Source organism: Paroedura picta, chromosome 5, assembly GCF_049243985.1.
Source record: "Paroedura picta isolate Pp20150507F chromosome 5, Ppicta_v3.0, whole genome shotgun sequence".
Classification (NCBI taxonomy): Eukaryota; Metazoa; Chordata; class Lepidosauria; order Squamata; family Gekkonidae; genus Paroedura; species Paroedura picta.
In genome coordinates this window covers 127,024,226-127,043,059 of record NC_135373.1, presented here as the reverse complement: position 1 = coordinate 127,043,059, position 18,834 = coordinate 127,024,226, and the positions used below count along the sequence as shown (strand labels likewise).

At 53.2% G+C, this 18,834-nt stretch overlaps 1 protein-coding gene and 1 non-coding gene across 2 annotated transcripts; one reads left to right on the top strand and one right to left on the bottom strand.

The window, feature by feature from the left end:
* Window positions 1–7,590: 7,590 nt before the first annotated feature.
* TRNAP-AGG (transfer RNA proline (anticodon AGG)) lies at window positions 7,591–7,662 on the bottom strand. Its single transcript has one exon. It is a non-coding gene; the product is annotated as a tRNA-Pro (tRNA).
* Window positions 7,663–9,398: 1,736 nt separating this feature from the next.
* On the top strand, window positions 9,399–15,909 carry OPN1SW (opsin 1, short wave sensitive). The gene is made up of 5 exons (XM_077340423.1): window positions 9,399–9,744; window positions 10,923–11,091; window positions 12,556–12,721; window positions 14,151–14,390; window positions 15,257–15,909. The coding sequence occupies exons 1-5, from the start codon at window positions 9,399–9,401 to the stop codon at window positions 15,377–15,379; spliced, it is 1,044 nt and encodes a 347-aa protein (XP_077196538.1). The 3' UTR covers window positions 15,380–15,909.
* The last annotated feature ends 2,925 nt before the right edge of the window (window positions 15,910–18,834 follow it).

The window sequence follows — 18,834 nt, the reverse complement described above, 5'->3', positions numbered from 1 at the left end:
CCACCGATGAGAGGAAATCAGAGTTGATTTTTGTTAAAAAGGAGAAAAACAAAGTATACAGGGGAGGCTGGCAGTGTAACGCCTTCTCCCCTGGTCCTTTCCTATGGCCTACCATGCGAAATGTCCGGTTCTCCATTCCCCCCGGAAGTCCCTTAATGCAACAAAAATCTCTTGGACCAGAGGAAGGCTACTGGTGCTACTGGTGCTGGAGGACAGTGCTGTGGTGCACAAAATGCTCCCCTGGCACACAATGCACCTAGGCCTATCAAAGCCCAGCCCAGCCTCTCTCAGCTTTTTTAGTGTTGAGAACCCCTTGGAACAAGGCCCAGAAGTGTCCCAATGCTGCAGAGTATGGTGGGAAAGCACAGCTGTGGACACGCCCACTTGGGACCCCTCCCCTTCCCATCATTGGCCAATTTGAGGGGAGAAAGACGTGACCATATATGGTATATCACCCAATAAATGTTTAGCAAATTTTAAAAATATATTAGAAATTAATTAACTCCTACCTAGAATCATAGAATCATAGAGTTGGAAGGGAACTCCTGGGTCATCTAGTCCAACCCCCTGCACTGTGCAGGACACTCACATCCCTCTCACTCCTCCACTGTCACCTGCCACCCCCTTGAGCCTTCACAGAATCAGCCTCTCCATCAGATGGCTCTGCTTAAAAATCTCCAAAGATGGAGAACCCACCACCTCCCGAGGAAGCCTGTTCGGATGTTGAGACGGAATTTCTTTTGCATTAATTCCATCCCATTCGTTCTGGTCCGTCCCTCTGGGGCAAGAGAGAACAACTCTGCTCCGTCCTCCATATGGCAGCCTTTTAAATACTTGAAGATGGTGATCAGATCCCCTCTCAGTCGTCTCCTCTCCAGGATAAACAGACCAATCTCCCCCAACCTTTCCTCCTATGTCTTGGTCTCATATGTCATGCCTGTCTGGGAAACCCTTCTAGGGCCATCAAGAAATGCCAGCGTTTCACGAAGCCCTGGTCTGGCCTAGCGTCTGGCCTAGCAAACAGAAGTCTTCACCAAATATTCAGATTATGGGCCAAGTCAGCAGCTGTGCAAGGGGGTTCCACAGACAAGGGAGCCCGCAGAGACAGTCCTGCCTCTGGTAATCCTTCACCTCATGTCTCTGAGGTTGAGGGCAAGCAGCACACCTTCTCTCATGCCCCGGAGGGATGGGCCAGAACCCATGGGATGAAATTAATTCAACAGAAATTCCGTCTAAACCTGCGGAAGAAGTTCCTGACAGTTAGAGCGGTTCCTCAGTGGAACAGGCTTCCTCGGGAGGTGGTGGGTTCTCCATCTTTGGAGATCTTTAAATAGAGGCTGGAGAGCCATGTGATGGAGAGGCTGATCCTGTGAAGGCTCAAGGGGGTGGCAGGTGACAGTGGAGGAGCAATAAGGATGTGAGTGTCCTGCACAGTGCATGGGGTTAGACTAGATGACCCAGGAGGTCCCTTCCAACTCTAGGATTCTATGATTGAGATACAAACGAGTGGGGAGGACCAAGGACCTTTCAAGGCGATCCTGTCAGATGGGGGTCCCCAACACCTCACCCGGTGCCTAACAAGTCTTCTTAGGCAGGAGGTTGCTCGTCCTGAATCTACTGCCCATGAGTTTCACTGGATGCCCTCAAGGTCATGATTCGAAGGAGCCGCGTGAATGCCTTCCTTGCACATTGACACTGTGCACAATGTCCACCAGGGAGCAGTCGTGCTTATCCTATGATGCAGCTGAGGTCCTTGCATTGTGAACATCCTGCAGGAGGAGGAGGAGGAGGAGGAGGAGCTGGGGCGGTCCCGAATCCCGATTCCCAAATTGGTTTACAAAGTCCCTTCCCTTCCTCTCCCCACAACAGCGAGGAAGCACGGCTGAGAGAGCTCTAGGAGAATGACTCTAAGAGAGCAGCTCTAAGAGAACTAGGACTGCATGTGGGGTGGATAATCCAACCCTTTCCTCCAGATTAGAGGCCACCGCTCTTAACCACAACACCAGGCTGGGTCTTAGTGTATCATTCAGTCTTGTTCCTCATCCACCCCCCCCCCGGTGTCCTCATTTTGGCATGCTTAGCTAAGAGATGAAGACAGCCTACAGAAGCATCCTCATCTCCCTAGTTGAGACTGGCTGCTGTTTCTTGGCATTCCATAGCAGCATCAAGCAGCCTTCCCACGCAGCCGTCCTGGATCATACACCAGGGTCCCCCAACACGGTGCCCACGGGCATCATGCACCCGCCAAGGGCTGGGAGGGGGGCAAGTCAGGCTTGTGTTCAGCAGGGCTTCTGACTGGTCATTGGTGATCTGGGAAGCCCATGCAGGTTTATTTTTAAATGGCTTCAGCAGCAGTTGTCACCCCAGGGAGGTTGAATGTAAGGTGTGCACACAAGAAAACCCTTTAAAACGGCATGTTCATTTTTGAAAGCGCCCTGTTAAGCCGGAGGTGTTGAAGAGCTTCTCTTTGCAGCCTGCCTACCTCACCTCCTGTCAACTTGCTGTTGGCTCCGCCTCCTGTGGGAGCCATTTTGTGGTTGCCTCCCCGTCCTGCGGCAGCCATGTTGTCATTGGGCCTATCGCCCTGTCTCAGGATTCCGAAGGTGCCACAGGCTCAAAATCTTTGGGGTCCCCTGCTATGCATGTGCTACTGCCCCCTTGTATACAGATCATCCTTCAAAAGCCCCTCTAGTCTAGCGACCTGTCTAAGCCCCAGTTCTCTCTGCCTGCTGGCCAGACATTGGACAGGGAGCGTTGTCTCCATCTCAGCTTTGTGGCTGCGTGCCAAACGCACATCTCTCTCAGAGCAAGGCTCCTCTCCGAGCCAAGAGAGCAGACAGAGAGGCCCAGACGACATCCCTCTTTACCTGAAACGCAGGAGTCCCAGATTCCGCGTTGCCCTGGCAACGGACCACAGCATCCCCATGGGAAAACATATTGCCTGTGCTTCACTGCCCCTGAGGCCAGCATCGCCGCCAGAGCCCGGCCAGCGGAAAGCAGAAATATTCTAACGCCAAGCGCGAAAAGGAGAAGAGTTTTGTACCCCACTTTTCACTGTCTGAAGGAGCCTCAAAGCGGCTTCCAATCACCTTCCCCTCCTCTTCCAACAACAGGCACCCGGTGAGGCAGGTGGGGCTGAGAGAGCTCTGCGAGAACTGGGACTGGCCCAAGGTCGCCCAGCTGACTGCATGTGCAGAGCTACAAGGGCGGTTAAAAAACGTGACCTCGCCCCAAGTGGCTGGGGGGGACACCCCCACACATGCAGATGGCTGGACTCGCACTCGGTGCTGGAGTGAGGGGCACGTCATCCAAGGAAAACTGTGCAATGGCACAAATAAAGTCTGAATAGATAATTTCCCAATCTCATTCTTATCTTATGTTCGTATGTGTTGCTGCAAAGCATATACATGAATGTTCATCTCATGGATAATAACCACATGGCCAAAAAAACAGTATAGGGCAGCCTTTCTCCACTTTTTTACTGCTGAGAAACCCATGAAACACTCTTCGGTCTTCAAAAAACTCCAGAAGTGGTGCGATCGTGCAGCGTATGGTTGGAAAGCAGAGCTGTGTAAACACCCACCTGGGACCCTTCCCCTCCCCGCCGTCTCCTGGCCCCTCAATGGCCACTTTAGGGGGGGGTCGACATGGCCATATATGGCTATCACCTGATAAATGTATAACAGGTTTTTAAAATATGTAGAAAATTAAATCACTCTCACCCGTTCGGGAAACCCTTCCAGGGTTGTCAAGAAACCCAGGGGTTCACAAAACCCTGGTTGGGAAAACGTGGAATAGGTCGCTGAAAAGAATTCAGGTGAAGCAAAACAAGACGGACAGATTCAAATGAGTAGCCATGTTGGTCTGAAGTAGCACAATAAAATCAGAGTCCAGCAGCACCTTTAAGATCAACAAGGATTTATTCAAGGCGGGAGCTTTCGAGTGCATGCACTCTGTGCATGCACTCGGAAGCTCCCACCTTGAATAAATCTTTGTTGGTCTTAAAGGATCTACTGGACTCTGATTTTATTAAGATGAACAGAGTGACTTTAGATCTCAATTCAGACTCTAGTTCTTGCAAAACGGAGGAAGGGCTTTGTCCGAAACGGCACAGCCGGCCTGTTCATCTTGCTTTCCTTGTCTGATTAAATCTAGGTCAGGCTCCTCTACTCCAGCAGTGGCTTTAAGGGAAGAGAAGGGAACACAGACCAGCATCATGACCAGGGCTGGGTTCTGGAGCCAGTCCCTGTTTCTCCTCTGACTTCCTGATTAGCCAGCCAGCAGAGGGTCGCAGGAATCAGGCTGCCCTCAATCCTCTACCTGCCCCCCAGGTCAGGGGCTTGTCCCAAGCACCTCGCCTTAAGCTGCTTTCCCTGCTTATCCTTCCCAGGGTGGGGCAGCTCTCCCTCCCACTTGCTCCAAAGTTGGGGGCTGCGACGGGGCCCAGGGAAGGCCTGCGAAGGGACGCGAGTGCCCGGCAGTGCCAAACGATGGATGGCTCTGAGCAGGGAGGAGCTATGGCAAAGGAGGAGAACTTCTGTTCAACATGCACGAGGTCCCCAGTTCGAACCCTGGCATCTCCCGTTAAAAAGGAGCAGGCAGAAGGGACGGGAAAGAACTGAAACTCAGAGCCCCTGCCAGTCTGAGTAGACAATACGGGCAGACCAAGGGCAGAAGATTCATGGGCACTGGAGAGGGCATGGCTCAGTGGCAGAGCCTCTCCTGGGCATGCAGGTCCCAGATTCAACCCCTGGCATCTCCAGTTAAAAAGCACCAGGCAGGAGGGGATGGACCAGATCTCTGCCTGAGACACAGGTGCCAGCCAGTTCCTCTGAACAGCCAACAACTGGGCAGAGAAACTGAGTCCTTCATGAGACCCTCAGAAGAGCCCTGCTGGGTCAGGCCAGGGAGGGTCCCTCCAGTCCAACCTCCCGTCTCACCGAGGGACCAGCCAGTTCCTCTGCAGGGCCAGCCACAGGGCAGAGAGGCTGAGGTCTTCCCCTGAGAAGACCCTCAGAAGAGCCCTGCTGGGTCAGGCCAGGGAGGGTCCCTCCAGTCCAGCCTCCCGTCTCACCCAGGGGCCAGCCAGTTCCTCCGAAGGGCCAGCCACAGGGCAGAGAGGCCGAGGCCTTCCCCTGAGAAGACCCTCAGAAGAGCCCTGCTGGGTCAGGCCAGGGAGGGTCCCTCAAGTCCAGCCTCCCATCTCACCCAGGGGCCAGCCAGTTTCTTCAGAGGTCCAATAATAGGTCATAGAGGCCGAGGTCTTTCCCTGATGCTGCCTCCTGGATTCAGAGGATTAGTGCCACTGAATATGTGCTTAGGTTGGCCCAAACTTAGTTTGGATTAGGTTGAAATTTAGCAAATAGGTGGTGTCCCCCCACCCCCGTTCTTTATATCCATGCCAAGGAAACCTTCACCTGTGAAACTTCCATCTGTCAGGCTGCTATTTAAAGCACAGGGGGCGGAGCAATGCCAATAAATGCAGCTGCACAATAAAACAGAAGAGGGAGAGTCCATCTAACACCTTCCCTACCTTTTTCCTGTGCAGCCTGCAAATCTCATTGAGAGCTGTTCATCAGAAGGTCAGCCACGCTAGTCCATTGCAGGCAAATTTTGAAAGAGTCCTGTGGTACATTAAAGGTCGAAGACTTAAATTAAGGCAATATTTTCCTTCTTATTGGGAAAAACAAAATGTCTCAACCTTTCCCAGCATATGTTTTTAAGCAAAAAAACAAGCAGAATTGCCTATCCAGGACTTGAACCCAGGACCTCTCACACCCTTAGCAAGAATCATACCCCTAGACCAGTGGTCCCCAACCCCCGGTCTGGGGACCGGTACCGGTCCGTAGATCAGTCGGTACCGGTCCGCTGCTCCTCCTTGTCCTCTTCCCTGTCTACTGCCTTGGGGGCTGCCCTGCCACCCTGCCACCAGCTCACCTTTGGTGCTCTCCAGTGATCGCTATGGCTTGGGCTCCCCCTCGGCGTGCCACTGCGCAGCTGCTGCTGGCAGCGCCCCCAGCAAGCAGCGGGCCTCAGTAAAATTGTCAAGCATTAACTGGTCCCCGGTGATTAAAAGGTTGGGGACCACTGCCCTAGACCCACAAGCCAGCTGTGGCAGTGCCTTGCCAGGTGTTTTAAGGTGTGCATGCTGGCAACGCCTGGAGACCATCGATCAAGCTAATGTGTATTCCTGGGGAGAGAAAAGCCTTCTGGTGCAATTCCTCAAACTTGTCACCTGTATTTCCCGAAGTTGTTTTTGCTTCAACCTGAGGCAAAAGCACAGGAAACAGAAATATAGAGCTGGAAGGAATCTTCAAGGGTCATTGAGTCCAGCCCTCTGCACAATGCAACAAATTCGCACTTGCCTCCCCCCCCCCCCCCGCCCAGGGTTCAATGCCCCAAGGAAAGCACAAAACCTTCAGGATCCCTAGGCCAATCTGACCTGGGGGGAAATTCCTCCCTGACCCCAAAGCACAATGAATATTCTTTCCTCCTTTTGCCTCCCTAATCTCACATTTCAGCCTGCAGGCACCCACTCCCTGATGAAGCTTTACAGATCAATAGCAACTGATACGGAGGAGCTTGTGGCTGGAAGTGTCCGGTTATTGTCTCCGAGGCCTGGGTTCAAATCCCAGCTCTTGCCATGGAAGACTGCCGGGTGATCTTGGGCCAATTGCGCCCCCTCAGCCAAGCCCCTCAGTGAAGGAAGGAAGGAAGGAAGGAAGGAAGGAAGGAAGGAAGGAAGGAAGGAAGGAAGGAAGGAAGGAAGGAAGGAAGGAAGGAAGGAAGGAAGGAAGGAAGGAAGGAGAAGAATAGGACTCAGGGTGAAGGAAGGAAGGAAGGAAGGAAGGAAGGAAGGAAGGAAGGAAGGAAGGAAGGAAGGAAGGAAGGAAGGAAGGAAGGAAGGAAGGAAGGAAGGAAGGAGAAGAATAGGACTCAGGGTGAAGGAAGGAAGGAAGGAAGGAAGGAAGGAAGGAAGGAAGGAAGGAAGGAAGGAAGGAAGGAAGGAAGGAAGGAAGGAAGGAAGGAAGGAAGGATAATTTGAATTCTGCAAGGGAGGGAGGGAGGGGAGAGGGGAAAAGAGAGAAAGAAAGAAAGAAAGAAAGAAAGAAAGAAAGAAAGAAAGAAAGAAAGAAAGAAAGAAAGAAAGAAAGAAAGAAAGAAAGAAAGAAAGAAAGAAAGAAAGAAAGAAAGAAAGAAAGAAGTCACTCTCAAGTAACTCCTGCAGATTCTCCAGTGGCAGCATACGTGCAAAACTGCATGCCTACAGAGACGGTAAGTGAGCGAGAATTAATCTGCAAAACGATGAAGTTCCCCCGGAGTCCTTTGGTATGTCTGGCCTGCAGAGAGAAACTGGTTGGTATGGTTTGTTTGAGAAACTAGAATGAAGGGATCTGACTTAATAAAATCAGAGTCCAGTAGCACCTTTAAGACCAACAAAGATTTATTCACGGCGTGAGCCGTGAATAAATCTTTGTTGGTCTTAAAGGTGCTACTGGACTCTGGTTTTATTGTGGTACTTCAGACCAACTCATTTGAATGTATCCTTATGGGATCTGACTTAATTCTGCTTCTGCCGGACAAAAAGCAGGGCTCGTCCGGGATTTGAACCCGGGACCTCTCGCACCCTAAGCGAGAATCATACCCCTAGACCAACGAGCCAGCTGTGACAGATGCCTTCCAGATGTTCTCTTCAGGCAGACCGGCAGTTCTGGCTCGCCTGATGCCTTCTGCTCCTGGCAGGCCAAGGGGAGGCGGGGTGTCCCTCCGGCCAGGGGCTCTGCCGGGCCCACAGCCAAGCGCTTAACCCTCTCTTGGCTCAGAGGCAGCGATCCTCCTAGGCCGAAGCCCGGCTTGTCCTGCCACGTCCGAGGGAGAGCTCTGGGGTTTGGGAGCCAGTCCGACCAGCCGCTCACAGGGTGGAGCCCGGAGAACGTTCAGCCTGCCTCTCCTCCGTGGACACGGCTGGGAACAAAGCGTACACTGAATTGCGTGCTGCATTGCCCTGCAGCCTGCTTACTTGGGAGTAGAGCCCCCTGAACTCCAAAGCAGATTTGCTTTCATTAAGTGAAGATGCAAGAGGTAGAGCTGCACTTCCAAGGTCACAGGGATGCCAGCCTCCAGGGGGACCTGCTGAATCCCCGGAATTACAGTTCATCTCCAGACAAGACAGTTCAGTTCCCCAGGAGGAAATGGCTGTATAGAAGGGGGCCCTGTGGCCTTAGACCCTCTTGAAGCCCCTCCCCTCCACAAACCCCACTCTCTGCAGGCTCCACCCCCAAAGTCTCCTGTTTTTCCCCAACCTGGAGATGGCAACCCTAGTTAGTCACTGGTTAGGGTTGCTATCTTCTGTCCCTCTTCTCTGCAACTACGCCTTGAATGAGGAAGGGCTTGATGTGCAGACATCGGCAGGGGAATGTGGTTTATCTCCAGGCGATAAGCAGCTGCCACTGAAAGCATAAACGTAAGCCAGAACAGTGTCTCCCCACCACCACCCTGCCTTTTTTCTTTTGCAGACAGAACCACAGAATCCTAGAGTTGGAAGGGGCCTCCAGGGTCATCTAGTCCAACCCCCTGCACAGTGCAGGACACTCACAACTACCTGCCCACCGCAGATGATCCCTCTCACACCAAAAATCTCCAGAATCCAGCCTGAATTGTAAAATCATAGAATCCTAGAGTTGGAAGGGACATCATGGGTCATCTAGTCCAACCCTCTGCACTATGGACACTCACATCCTAATCGCTCATCTACTGTAACCTGCCACCCCCTTGAGCCTTCAAGGAATCAGCCTGGGCTGGAGGAGATTCACCTCCCATCGCACAGGGGTGATCAACAACTCCCTGGGTCTGCAAGGAAAGGCCACAAGAGAGAAACACGGGCACACCCCTTCCTGCCCACCTACAGAGAAAATGGCCCTACCGTCACACCCCACTGAGCTCCCTTCCCTTCCCTGCCTTTCCCACGAATTGGCCGTCCCCGAGTTGGGAGTCCGAGACGTGTCACCTTGTGTGGGTCACTTCGGTTACCTAACCCTGCAGAGCAAGGATCAATTCTTGCAAGCTCCCAAGTTCCCGATTAGACGGGTGGGGGGGCGGCCCCTGTTCTCAGCCCCCCTGAGCAAAGCTGAGTCCAGCCCGACTGCCGCGGGTGGCTTCCGCCCTCCGCAATCCGCTCCGAACCGCAGGCCAAATGGGATTACTCTCTCGGAAGGGTTTACGGGACAGAAGGTAAGGCCCTTAGGAGCCCTTAATCCCCAGGTTTGCTCTGGGATGATCAGGATTAGTGCCTGATCCCCGCTTGATCCCCTAAGTGGATTCCCTCCCCCGGCACTCTATAACAGCGGGTCCGAGCCCTGACCGCTCGGTCCTGCACGCCGATCCCAGCCCCGGGGAGGATGTCCGGAGAAGAAGACTTCTACCTCTTCGCGAACATCTCCTCGGTGGGGCCGTTCGATGGCCCCCAGTACCACATTGCCCCGATGTGGGCCTTCTACTTCCAGACGGCCTTCATGGGGTTTGTGTTCTTCGCGGGCACCCCGCTCAACTCCATCATCCTGGTCGCCATCGTCAAGTACAAGAAGCTGCGCCAGCCCCTCAACTACATCCTCGTGAACATCTCGGCGGCCGGCTTCCTCTTCTGCACCGTCGCCGTCTTCACCGTCTTCGTCTCCAGTTCTCAGGGCTATTTTGTCTTTGGGAAGCACGTCTGCGCCCTCGAGGCCTTCCTGGGGTCCCTGGCAGGTAAATACAACGGTCAAGCACAAGGGCCGAGATGAGACGGTCAGGAGGCGGCCCGCTGAGTGGGAGGGGGACTGACTGAGCCGGCCCCCCTTCCTTCTGCCAGCGGGCCAACCTGTGCCTTATCGACCAGGGAGGTTTCCTAGTTTGGGTCCCGCCGGGGAATCGCTGACCCAGCTTTTGCCATTAGGGAATTCGGAATCATTTGATTTACACCTCTCCAAAGCAGCTTACATCATCCTGTTCTCTTCCATTTCCCCCCCCCCCCACACACACACACAGAACAGGTAACTTAGGCTGAGAGTGGCCTGAGGTCACCTGGAGAGATTCCATGGCGGAGCGTGGATTTGAACTCAGATCCTAGTCCATCACTCTATAGAGCAGGGTCGGCCAAACTGTGGCTCTCCTGACGTCTGTAGACTACAATTCCCATAAACCCTTGCCCACATGTGATGTCTCCAGGGGCACCTGGAGAGCCTATGTTTGGCCACCCCTGCTCCAGACACTACACTACAGAGCACTGTGTCCATTTCCGTGGCGTCCAGGAGCTACAGGTTTACCGTTCCCCTCACAAGGTCTCTAGGAATTGCATCTCTGTGCATTCCCATAAAGTAGCCTTACATGGAGTCAATCGTATCCTATCAGGATCAGGATCTCCTACTCTGACTGGCAGCTGCTCTCCAGGGTCTCAGGTCTGAGTGCCATCGAGTCACCGCTGACAAGAGGCAAGAGATGCTCAGAGGTGGGTTTGCTCTCACCTGCCTCTCCATAGCAACCCTGGATGTCCTTGGTGCTCTCCCACCCAAATACTAGCCATGGCTGACCCTGTTTAGCTTCCAAGATCTGCCAAGATCAGGCTAGGCTGGCCCTTCCAGGTCAGGGTAAAATAGACACACAGTGCAATAAATGGGGAGGCTGTAAGCCAGGGGTAGGCAAACTGTGGCCCTCCAGATGTCCATGGACTACAATTCCCACGAGCCCCTGCCAGCATTCGCTGGCAGGGGCTCGTGGGAATTGTAGTCCATGGACACCTGGAGGGCCGCAGTTTCCCTACCCCTGCTGTAAGCTAATCAAGTAAACAAACAGATCCCAAGAGAGGCGTTAAGAGGTGGTGGATCCTGGGTTTCTGTTGGAGTGAACTTTTTCCAGACCTTTCCTGCCTGCCTGCCTTTTCTGCCCAGGGCTGGTCACTGGCTGGTCCTTGGCGTTCCTGGCCCTGGAGAGATACGTCGTCATCTGCAAGCCCTTCGGGAACTTCCGCTTCAGCGCCAAGCACGCCTCCCTGGTGGTGGCGGCCACTTGGGTCATCGGGGTCGGAGTCTCCATCCCGCCCTATTTTGGGTGGAGCAGGTGAGGTGGGGGCAGGGAACAAGGGAGGGGGGAAGCTTTGTGCTAGAAGGCGTAGGAGGAAAGGCGGAGGGAGCTTTGTTTAGCCTGGAGAGAAGGTGACTAAGAGGTGAAATGATCACAATCTTCAAATACTGGGTGTGAGTGGGTGGGCAGGAGGGACTCTTGTGGCCCTTTCTTGCAGGCCCAGGGAAATGCCAATCACCACTTTGGGGTCGGGAGGCCAATTTCCTCCAGACCAGACTAGCCAAGGATTCTGGGTTTTTTTTGGGGGGGGCATCATCTGGACAAGGAATTGTGTGGTCACTGAGAGGGGGCAGGTAGTTGTGAATTTCCTGCATTTCTTCAGAGGGTTGGACTCGATGGCCCTGGAGGTCATCTGCTCTCCATGGCTTTTCAGGAGGAGCAGAAAGCAGGGGGGGGTTTAAACCCAAAAGCTGAGCAGTGCAGATCCCCCCTGCCGCTCTGCTGTGGGTTTTTTTGTGAAAAGCAGAATTCAAAGGTATAAATCCCTATATTCTGCTCTTCATGAACTGTGAAATTTGTGAAAATCTGGGGCGTTTCTTCAGTTCACGAACCAGCCAAAATTCCTGCCCATCCTGGGATCCAAAAGAGGGATGGGTCACAAGGCCGGACACCTGTAGTTCAACAGGGCAAAGGGACATCAGAAAATGTGGCAGGTTCAGAGGCAAATTTGCACCAGAATGGGTTTTTCTACATGCTCATTTTCCTTGCTTGTAAGTTCCTGTTTCTCTGGGGAGGGAGGTCTGTTCTGCATATGTCTGGCACCCTCTAGAGGTTGATTCAATATTACACAGGTTTATGTTCAGCGTAACTCCCTGTGGATTTAAACTTTATGCTGGAAATAAACCTGAATAGTCTTGATCTGACCACTAGAGGCAGCAAAACACATTTGGAACACGAAAAAAAAACCCTGAAGAAAAAGGAAAGCAAGAATGCAGAGAACCCCAGTGTCAATGGACAAGGAAGCAACGGACATTCGGCTGTAAAATATAAAAGCAGGCCATTGTTTTAATAATAATAATAATAATAATAATAATAATAATAATAATAATAATTGTTTTGAATTGGTTCCATCACTTGTGCTAATTGAAACAGGCAGGGCTCCTTATAAAGAAAATCAAATTCGGCCTCAAAACTGTTTCCAGCCAGTTTCCTGTCCCTTTCTCCAACTGGTGACCCACTTGGCATTCCACAGGCCAAAAAGAGATTGCCCAGCTGTCAGATCTTGCTTCCCACCAGAGGTCATCCTCTGAACCAATCTCAAATCCAGCTCAAAGAGGCCCAGTTGACTACTGCAATGGGGACCAGTTTGGTGGGGACCAGTGATTGGTGATGCAGAGTGAGGACACCAGCAGTGTAGGTCGGTCAACGCGTGAAGACAACAGCTGGAGCCGTTCTCCCCCGGATCCTTCCCCTGCGGTTGAATCTGGGCCTCTCTTCCAGGTTCATCCCTGAAGGCCTGCAGTGCTCTTGCGGCCCAGATTGGTACACGGTGGGGACCAAGTACTACAGCGAATACTACACCTGGTTCCTCTTCATCCTCTGCTTCATCGTGCCTCTCAGCATCATCATCTTCTCTTACTCACAGCTCTTGAGCGCCCTTCGCGCCGTGAGTACACACCATCTGCGTGGGCATGCGTGTGCTTGTGGGTATGCTTGTGCGCTAGAATCACCAGGTCCACTCGGCCACCGACAATGGGGGGGATAAGTTGCCAGAGGCAGATAGAAGAAAGCAGGGGACAAAAGCAGCTCTTAATCTTCATTGTACCTCCTGAAGAAGAGTTGGTTCTTATATGCCGCTTTTCTCTACTCAAAGGGGTCTCAAAGCGGCTTCCAGTCGCCTTCCCTTTCCTCTCCCCACAACAGACACCCTGTGAGGTGGGCGAGGCTGAGAGAGCACTGAGACTACTGAAGAAGAAGAAGAGTTGGTTCTTAGATGCCGCTTTTCTCTACCCAAAGGGGTCTCAAAGCGGCTTACAATCCCCTTCCCTTTCCTCTCCCTTTGAGGTGGGTGAAGCTGAGATAGCCCTGATATTCCTGCTCCATCAGAACAGCTTTCTCACTGCTGTGACTAGCCCAGGATCACCCATCTGGCTATATGTGGGGAAGGAGCGGGGAATCAAACCCAGCTCACCAGATTAGAAGCCACCGGTCTTAACCACGACACCAAGCTGGCTCTCCCCTGGAGTGAAGTCACTCCCCAATCCGCACCTTCCATGGGCTGCAGGCCCCCTGGTTCCTAGCAGGGGATGTGGGGGGGGGGGGTGCCTGATCTAGGCTGGGAAACTTCTGGAGATGTGAGGGTGGAGCTTGGGAGGGCAGGGACCTCAAAGGGGCACGAGGCCACAGAATTGACCCTCCAAAGGAGCCATTTTCCTCAGGGGAATCGATCTGTGTACTGTGGAGATGAGCTGTCATTCTGGGGGATCTCTAGGGCTGGCCTGCCTAACCCCAAACCATTAGGAATTTCCCAAACTTTTAGAACTTGGCAGCTCTACACACCACGCACCACAGTACAAACCTCTACCACACACCCCTCATTCAGCTTTAGCCTCCTGCAGAGATGGATTCTCCAAACTTCGGATCAGGTTCATTGCCCCTTTCCCCAGCTCTGTGATTTGCTCAGGGCAGGGGTCCCTAATGTGGTACCTGTGGGAACCTTGGCGTTCCCCAAAACCTCCCCTGGCACCTGCCAAGTGCTTTTTAGAAAGTAGATGGGAGTTTTGACCAGCTTCTGATTGGCCATTGGAGATTTGATTGGCTGTGCAGACTTTTAAAAACATCCATTTGGTAGCACAAGAATCTGCGCTGCGTGATGGAAAGTCAGCTGTGGCAGCCATTTTGTGCTTGGCTCCACCTCCTGCAGCAGCCATTTTGTCGCTGCCCTCAACCACGCTGTGCTAGAATCCCAAAGATGCCCAGCGGTTCAAAAAAGCCGGGGACCCCTGGCCCGGGGCGAATGGGGATGCGCGTGCAGCTCTGTAGCCTCTTCCTCACAACTTGCTTGTTTTCCCAAATTGAACCGTTGGTCCCCACAGGTGGCAGCTCAGCAGCAGGAGTCCGCCACTACCCAGAAGGCCGAGCGGGAGGTGTCCCGGATGGTGGTGGTGATGGTCGGCTCCTTCTGCCTCTGCTACGTCCCCTACGCGGCCCTGGCCATGTACATGGTGAACAACCGCAGCCATGGCATCGACCTGCGCATGGTCACCATCCCAGCCTTCTTCTCCAAGAGTTCCTGCGTCTACAACCCCATCATTTACTGCTTCATGAACAAACACGTGAGTCTAAGCCCGGGGGGGGGGGCAAGGGGAGGGGGGAACGGTGTCCTTTTCGGCACACCTGCGAACCTGGATGGAGCCAGTTTGGTCTGAAGGGCTGGCAGGTCCCAAATGACCCCCCCCCCCCAGTTAGGCTCCTTCCCCAAAGACCCTTCCAGAAGCGAGCACCTTTCCTTTTTTGTTTACCTTGAAAATAAAACAGCCAGTAATGCCCTTGCGTGAAATGACAGGGCGGCCCCACTTGGAAGGCCGCGCACAATTCTGGTCCCCACATGTCCAAAGGTCAGCCAGAGCTGGGAAAAAATGCAGAGGATGGTGAACAAGATGAGAAGGGGACGTCAGGGACGCTTCCTTTTGGGAAAGAGATGGCTAAAGGAGGAGGGCATGATAGTTCTAAGATCAGATAAGAGAACGGCCAAACTGTGGCTCTCCAGAGGTCCATGGACTACAATTGCCATGTGCCACTGCCAGCACCACTTCTGCTCTATGGTATTATAGCCTCCCCACCCCCCTCCCCAGCCTCCAGCCAACTCTAAAGTAAGGTAAAGGTAAAGGTATCCCCTGTGCAAGCACCGAGTCATGTCTGACCCTTGGGGTGTCGCCCTCTGGCGTTTTCATGGCAGACTCAATACGGGGTGGTTTGCCAGTGCCTTCCCCAGTCATGACCGTTTACCCCCCAGCAAGCAAGCTGGGTACTCATTTTACCGACCTCGGAAGGATGGAAGGCTGAGTCAACCTTGAGCCGGCTGTTCGGATCGAACTCCCAGCCTCACGGGCAGAGCTTCAGACTGCATGTCTGCTGCCTTACCAGCCACAAGAGGCTCTATAACTCTAAAGTACCCCCTCTCGTCTCCCCCCACCCCCAGTTCCGAGGCTGCATCCTGGAGATGGTGTGCGGAAAGCCGATGGTGGAGGACTCCGAAGTCACCAGCTCTTCCCAGAAAACTGAAGTCTCCTCGGTGTCCTCCAGCCAGGTCGGCCCCAGCTAAGGAGATGATCTGCCGGAAGCCAAGGAGCAGAGGAGACACAGACACCCACCACCATCACCACACCCACGAGGGCAAAGGCACCCAGGCAAGCCCTGTGGCTTCAGGCAACAGAGACTCCCCTGCCCTGTTTCTCCCGGGATGTCCATCTCTGAGTCCTTTGCTCGCTTCCCTTTCACAGACTGCACAGTTTGGCTTTTTCCAGGGGTGGGAGAGCTCCGCAGACTGCCTTGCGGGGAATTTCCCTGGAGCCCCGAAGGGAATATCGCTGGTCCTGCTTCTCCCCGCCGGTACTCTCCACAGATCCATTTTGGACACAGATGCTGCAGAAAGGGCTGCCTCAGGAGCAAGGACATGTCCAGAAGTCAGGCCCTCCGTTAGGGTCGCCAGTCTCCCAGAGGGGGCTGGAGGTCTCCCAGAATTATAACGGACCTCCAGAGCACAAAGGTCCGTTTCCCTAGCCCAGTGGTTCTCACCCTTCCTCATGCCATGACCCTTTAATCCAGTTCCTCATGTGGTGGTGACCCCCAACCATAAAAGGGTTCTTTCGCAGAAATTAAACCAAAACTGGCCAATGGCATAAAGATCCATTGTTCATCACTCTATATAAATTGTTTTCCCCCTGGGGTTTCTCAGTTCAGTCCTGCCTCTTGTCCTACCATGCTCATCTTGCTCTTTTCCGCTGCTCCAGACAGACGCTGTATCTCGATCTACTCCACAAGGCTGTTGTGTCGATGGTGCCCCCCCGGCCAAGCTGCTTGCCCTGCTGCGATCCCTGTGAAAGGGTCATTCAACCCCCAAAAGGGTCCCGACCCCCAGGTTGAGAACCACTGACCTATCAGGTAGCACAGCTTCCTAAATCAGAGTGTTTGGAATACCATAGGTCAAGCCTTCCCCAGCAGGCCTTGGTGAACCCCTGGCGTTTCTTAAAGGTCCTGGAAGGGTTTCCCAAATGGGTAGATGTTAATTAATTTTCAAATATATTTTTAACATTTGTTCAACATTTATTGGGTGGTATGACCACATGTGGTCATGTTACCTGCCAGGCCTCCCCAAATAGCCAATGAGGGGCCTGGAGGGGGTGGGGAGGGGAGGGCCCCCAGGTGGGCGTGTCCAAAGCTCTGCTTCCCAACCGTATTCTGCACGTTTGAGCCGCTTCCTAAAGAATGTTTCAGGGGTTTCTCAATGGTAAAAAAAAAGTTCAGAAAGGCTGCCATAGAGTCTAGGGGAAACCAAAGTCCTAGAATGTCACCACACCCTTCTAAGTTCCTTCTGCTGCCCCAAATTCCACCTCCCCCTGGTGTATCTCCAGGAATTCCCTCCACTGGAGTTGGCAGCCCTCTGATATGCATGTTCCAATGCCAGGTTTGAGCTGCAGTTTAGACAGATGGGAAGAAGACGAGAGAAGAGTTTAGTTGGGGGTGGGGGGTGGGCACCAGCCCAAAACTGGAGTGTCGTTAAGTGAGGTTATGCCAAAGTCTTCACAGTAATTCTTCAACATTTCAGGCATCTCCTCTGGCTAACCGGAGGCCTTTAAACCCACCCAGCCAGTCAGAAGGCCGAATCCACCCAGCACCAGGAAGTCTTGCCAAGCACTGTGGTGCCCATGGGCAATATGTTGGGGACCCCTCAAACTGTCCCCAGAATTGTGGGCGGGGAGGGGGTTAGAGAGAGAGAGAGAGAGAGAGAGAGAGAGAGAGAGAGAGAGAGAGAGAGAGAGAGAGAGAGAGAGATGGCCACTAGGACAAGCAGGGAATTTGTTCCAGAACACAAGTCTTGGGGAGGCAAGGCTAAGGGTGGGATGCAAACTCTGAGGCTTTCAGGCTCCTTGGATGTTCTGTCCCCCATTATGAAGGATTCAAGCAGGTAGCCGTGTTGGTCTGAAGTAGCACCACAAAAATAAAGTCCAGTAGCACCTTTAGGACCAATGAAGATTTATTCAAGGTGGGAGCTTTCGAGTGCATGCACAGAGTCTGAGGAAGAGGGCTTGCACTCGAAAGCTCACGCCTTGAATAAATCTTGGTTGGTCTTAAAGGTGCCCGACTGGACTCTGGTTTTGTTTTGTTGTGCTCCATTAGGAAAACAGCAAAAGCTTCTGAATGCCGGCCTTTCCCCCAGACTGGCCGTTGGCCGTCCCGCAAAAGACTGCAAATTTGTATTGTAGGTTACCTTCTTCTCCCCGATAAAGGAAGGGATTTGGATTTACCATCTGAGGGGGCAAAGGAAAGCAGATATCTGGCTGTAGGAGGCAATTCACCCTTCAATCCGCACTCAACTCATAACACGGCAGGTGGATTGTGGCCTACCTCGCAGGGCTGTTGCAGGGAAGACCAGCCATGCTGCTGAGAGTAGCCGGCTCAAACCTGCCCAATTCTGTCTGAGCATCTGGCCGCTTTAGTAAAAACATTTATAAGCCCTCCTTTCTCCTGAGGTGGACTTTGCCATCCCAGTGCCAAGGAGGAAACACGTCAAGGTAACCTTCCCCTTGCACAAAGTCCCAGCGACGAAGCCTGTTCTCTCTTCCCCGACGCCGAAGAATATTTTTGATGTATCAAACGCCCCTGGAAAATCCATCAGAAGCCTCCACCGCTTGTATATACATGCTTGTCTTTTTATCTGTTTTAGAATTAGGATCAAGGAGCCGCTCCAATAAATCAAGCACGCCTGCCTGCTGCAAAATGACTTTGGGGAGTGCTCGTGTCTCCTTGACAAGACGGCTGTGCAATCGCTGCCTCCCCGCAAGGGGGCAAACTGCAGTCCTGGGGACCGGTGTTGGAGACCAGTCTGCTCCAACAAGCATTCATGAGAACACACACTCACACCCTTGCCCATGGTCCTCCCCAGACAGGAACACACATCAGGGTCACTGCTGGCAACTCAGACTGGCAGGGGCTCCCTCAGGCCAAGGTCTTCCCCATCACCTCCTGCCCTGACCTTCCAACTAGAGATGCTGGGGAAGCCAGGAGTCAGGCCCTCGGTCTGTTGAGGCCAATACTGTCTGCTCAGACCAGCAGTCACTTACAGGGTCTCAGGTGGAGATCCTCCCCATCACTTCCTGCCCGGTCCTTTCTAACCAGAGATCTCCAGGACTGAACCTGGGACTTTCTGCATGCAAAGCAGGTAGCCAGATCAAGTTGATTCCAGGGAGCCAAGAGCCGTGTATTCCTGAAGTGGAACAGAGGATTCACAGGGGATGGGGCAGAGGTTTTAAAATGACAAATGGTAGGAGGAAAGGGGCATGCAGCCCACCACTCTGCTCATCAAACCTGCAAAGGGAGAGACCCTGGCTCAGGGGCAAAGCTTCTGCTCGACATGCAGAAGGTCCCAGGCTCAATCCTCGGCATCTCCAGTTGAAAGAACCAGACAGCAGGCAATGGGAAAGACCCCTGCCTGAGACCCCAAGAGAGCTGCTGCCGGCCTGAGTGGACAAGACCGACATTGAGGGGCTGGGGGTCCGA

Excerpts from the sequence above, each read along its gene's own strand:
- OPN1SW (XM_077340423.1), top strand. The coding sequence starts at position 9,399 with ATGTCCGGAGAAGAAGACTTCTACCTCTTCGCGAACATCTCCTCGGTG. Across the intron at positions 9,745-10,922 it reads CTTCCTGGGGTCCCTGGCAG|GGCTGGTCACTGGCTGGTCC; the intron begins GTAAATACAACG and ends TTTTCTGCCCAG. Across the intron at positions 14,391-15,256 it reads ACTGCTTCATGAACAAACAC|TTCCGAGGCTGCATCCTGGA; the intron begins GTGAGTCTAAGC and ends CCCCACCCCCAG.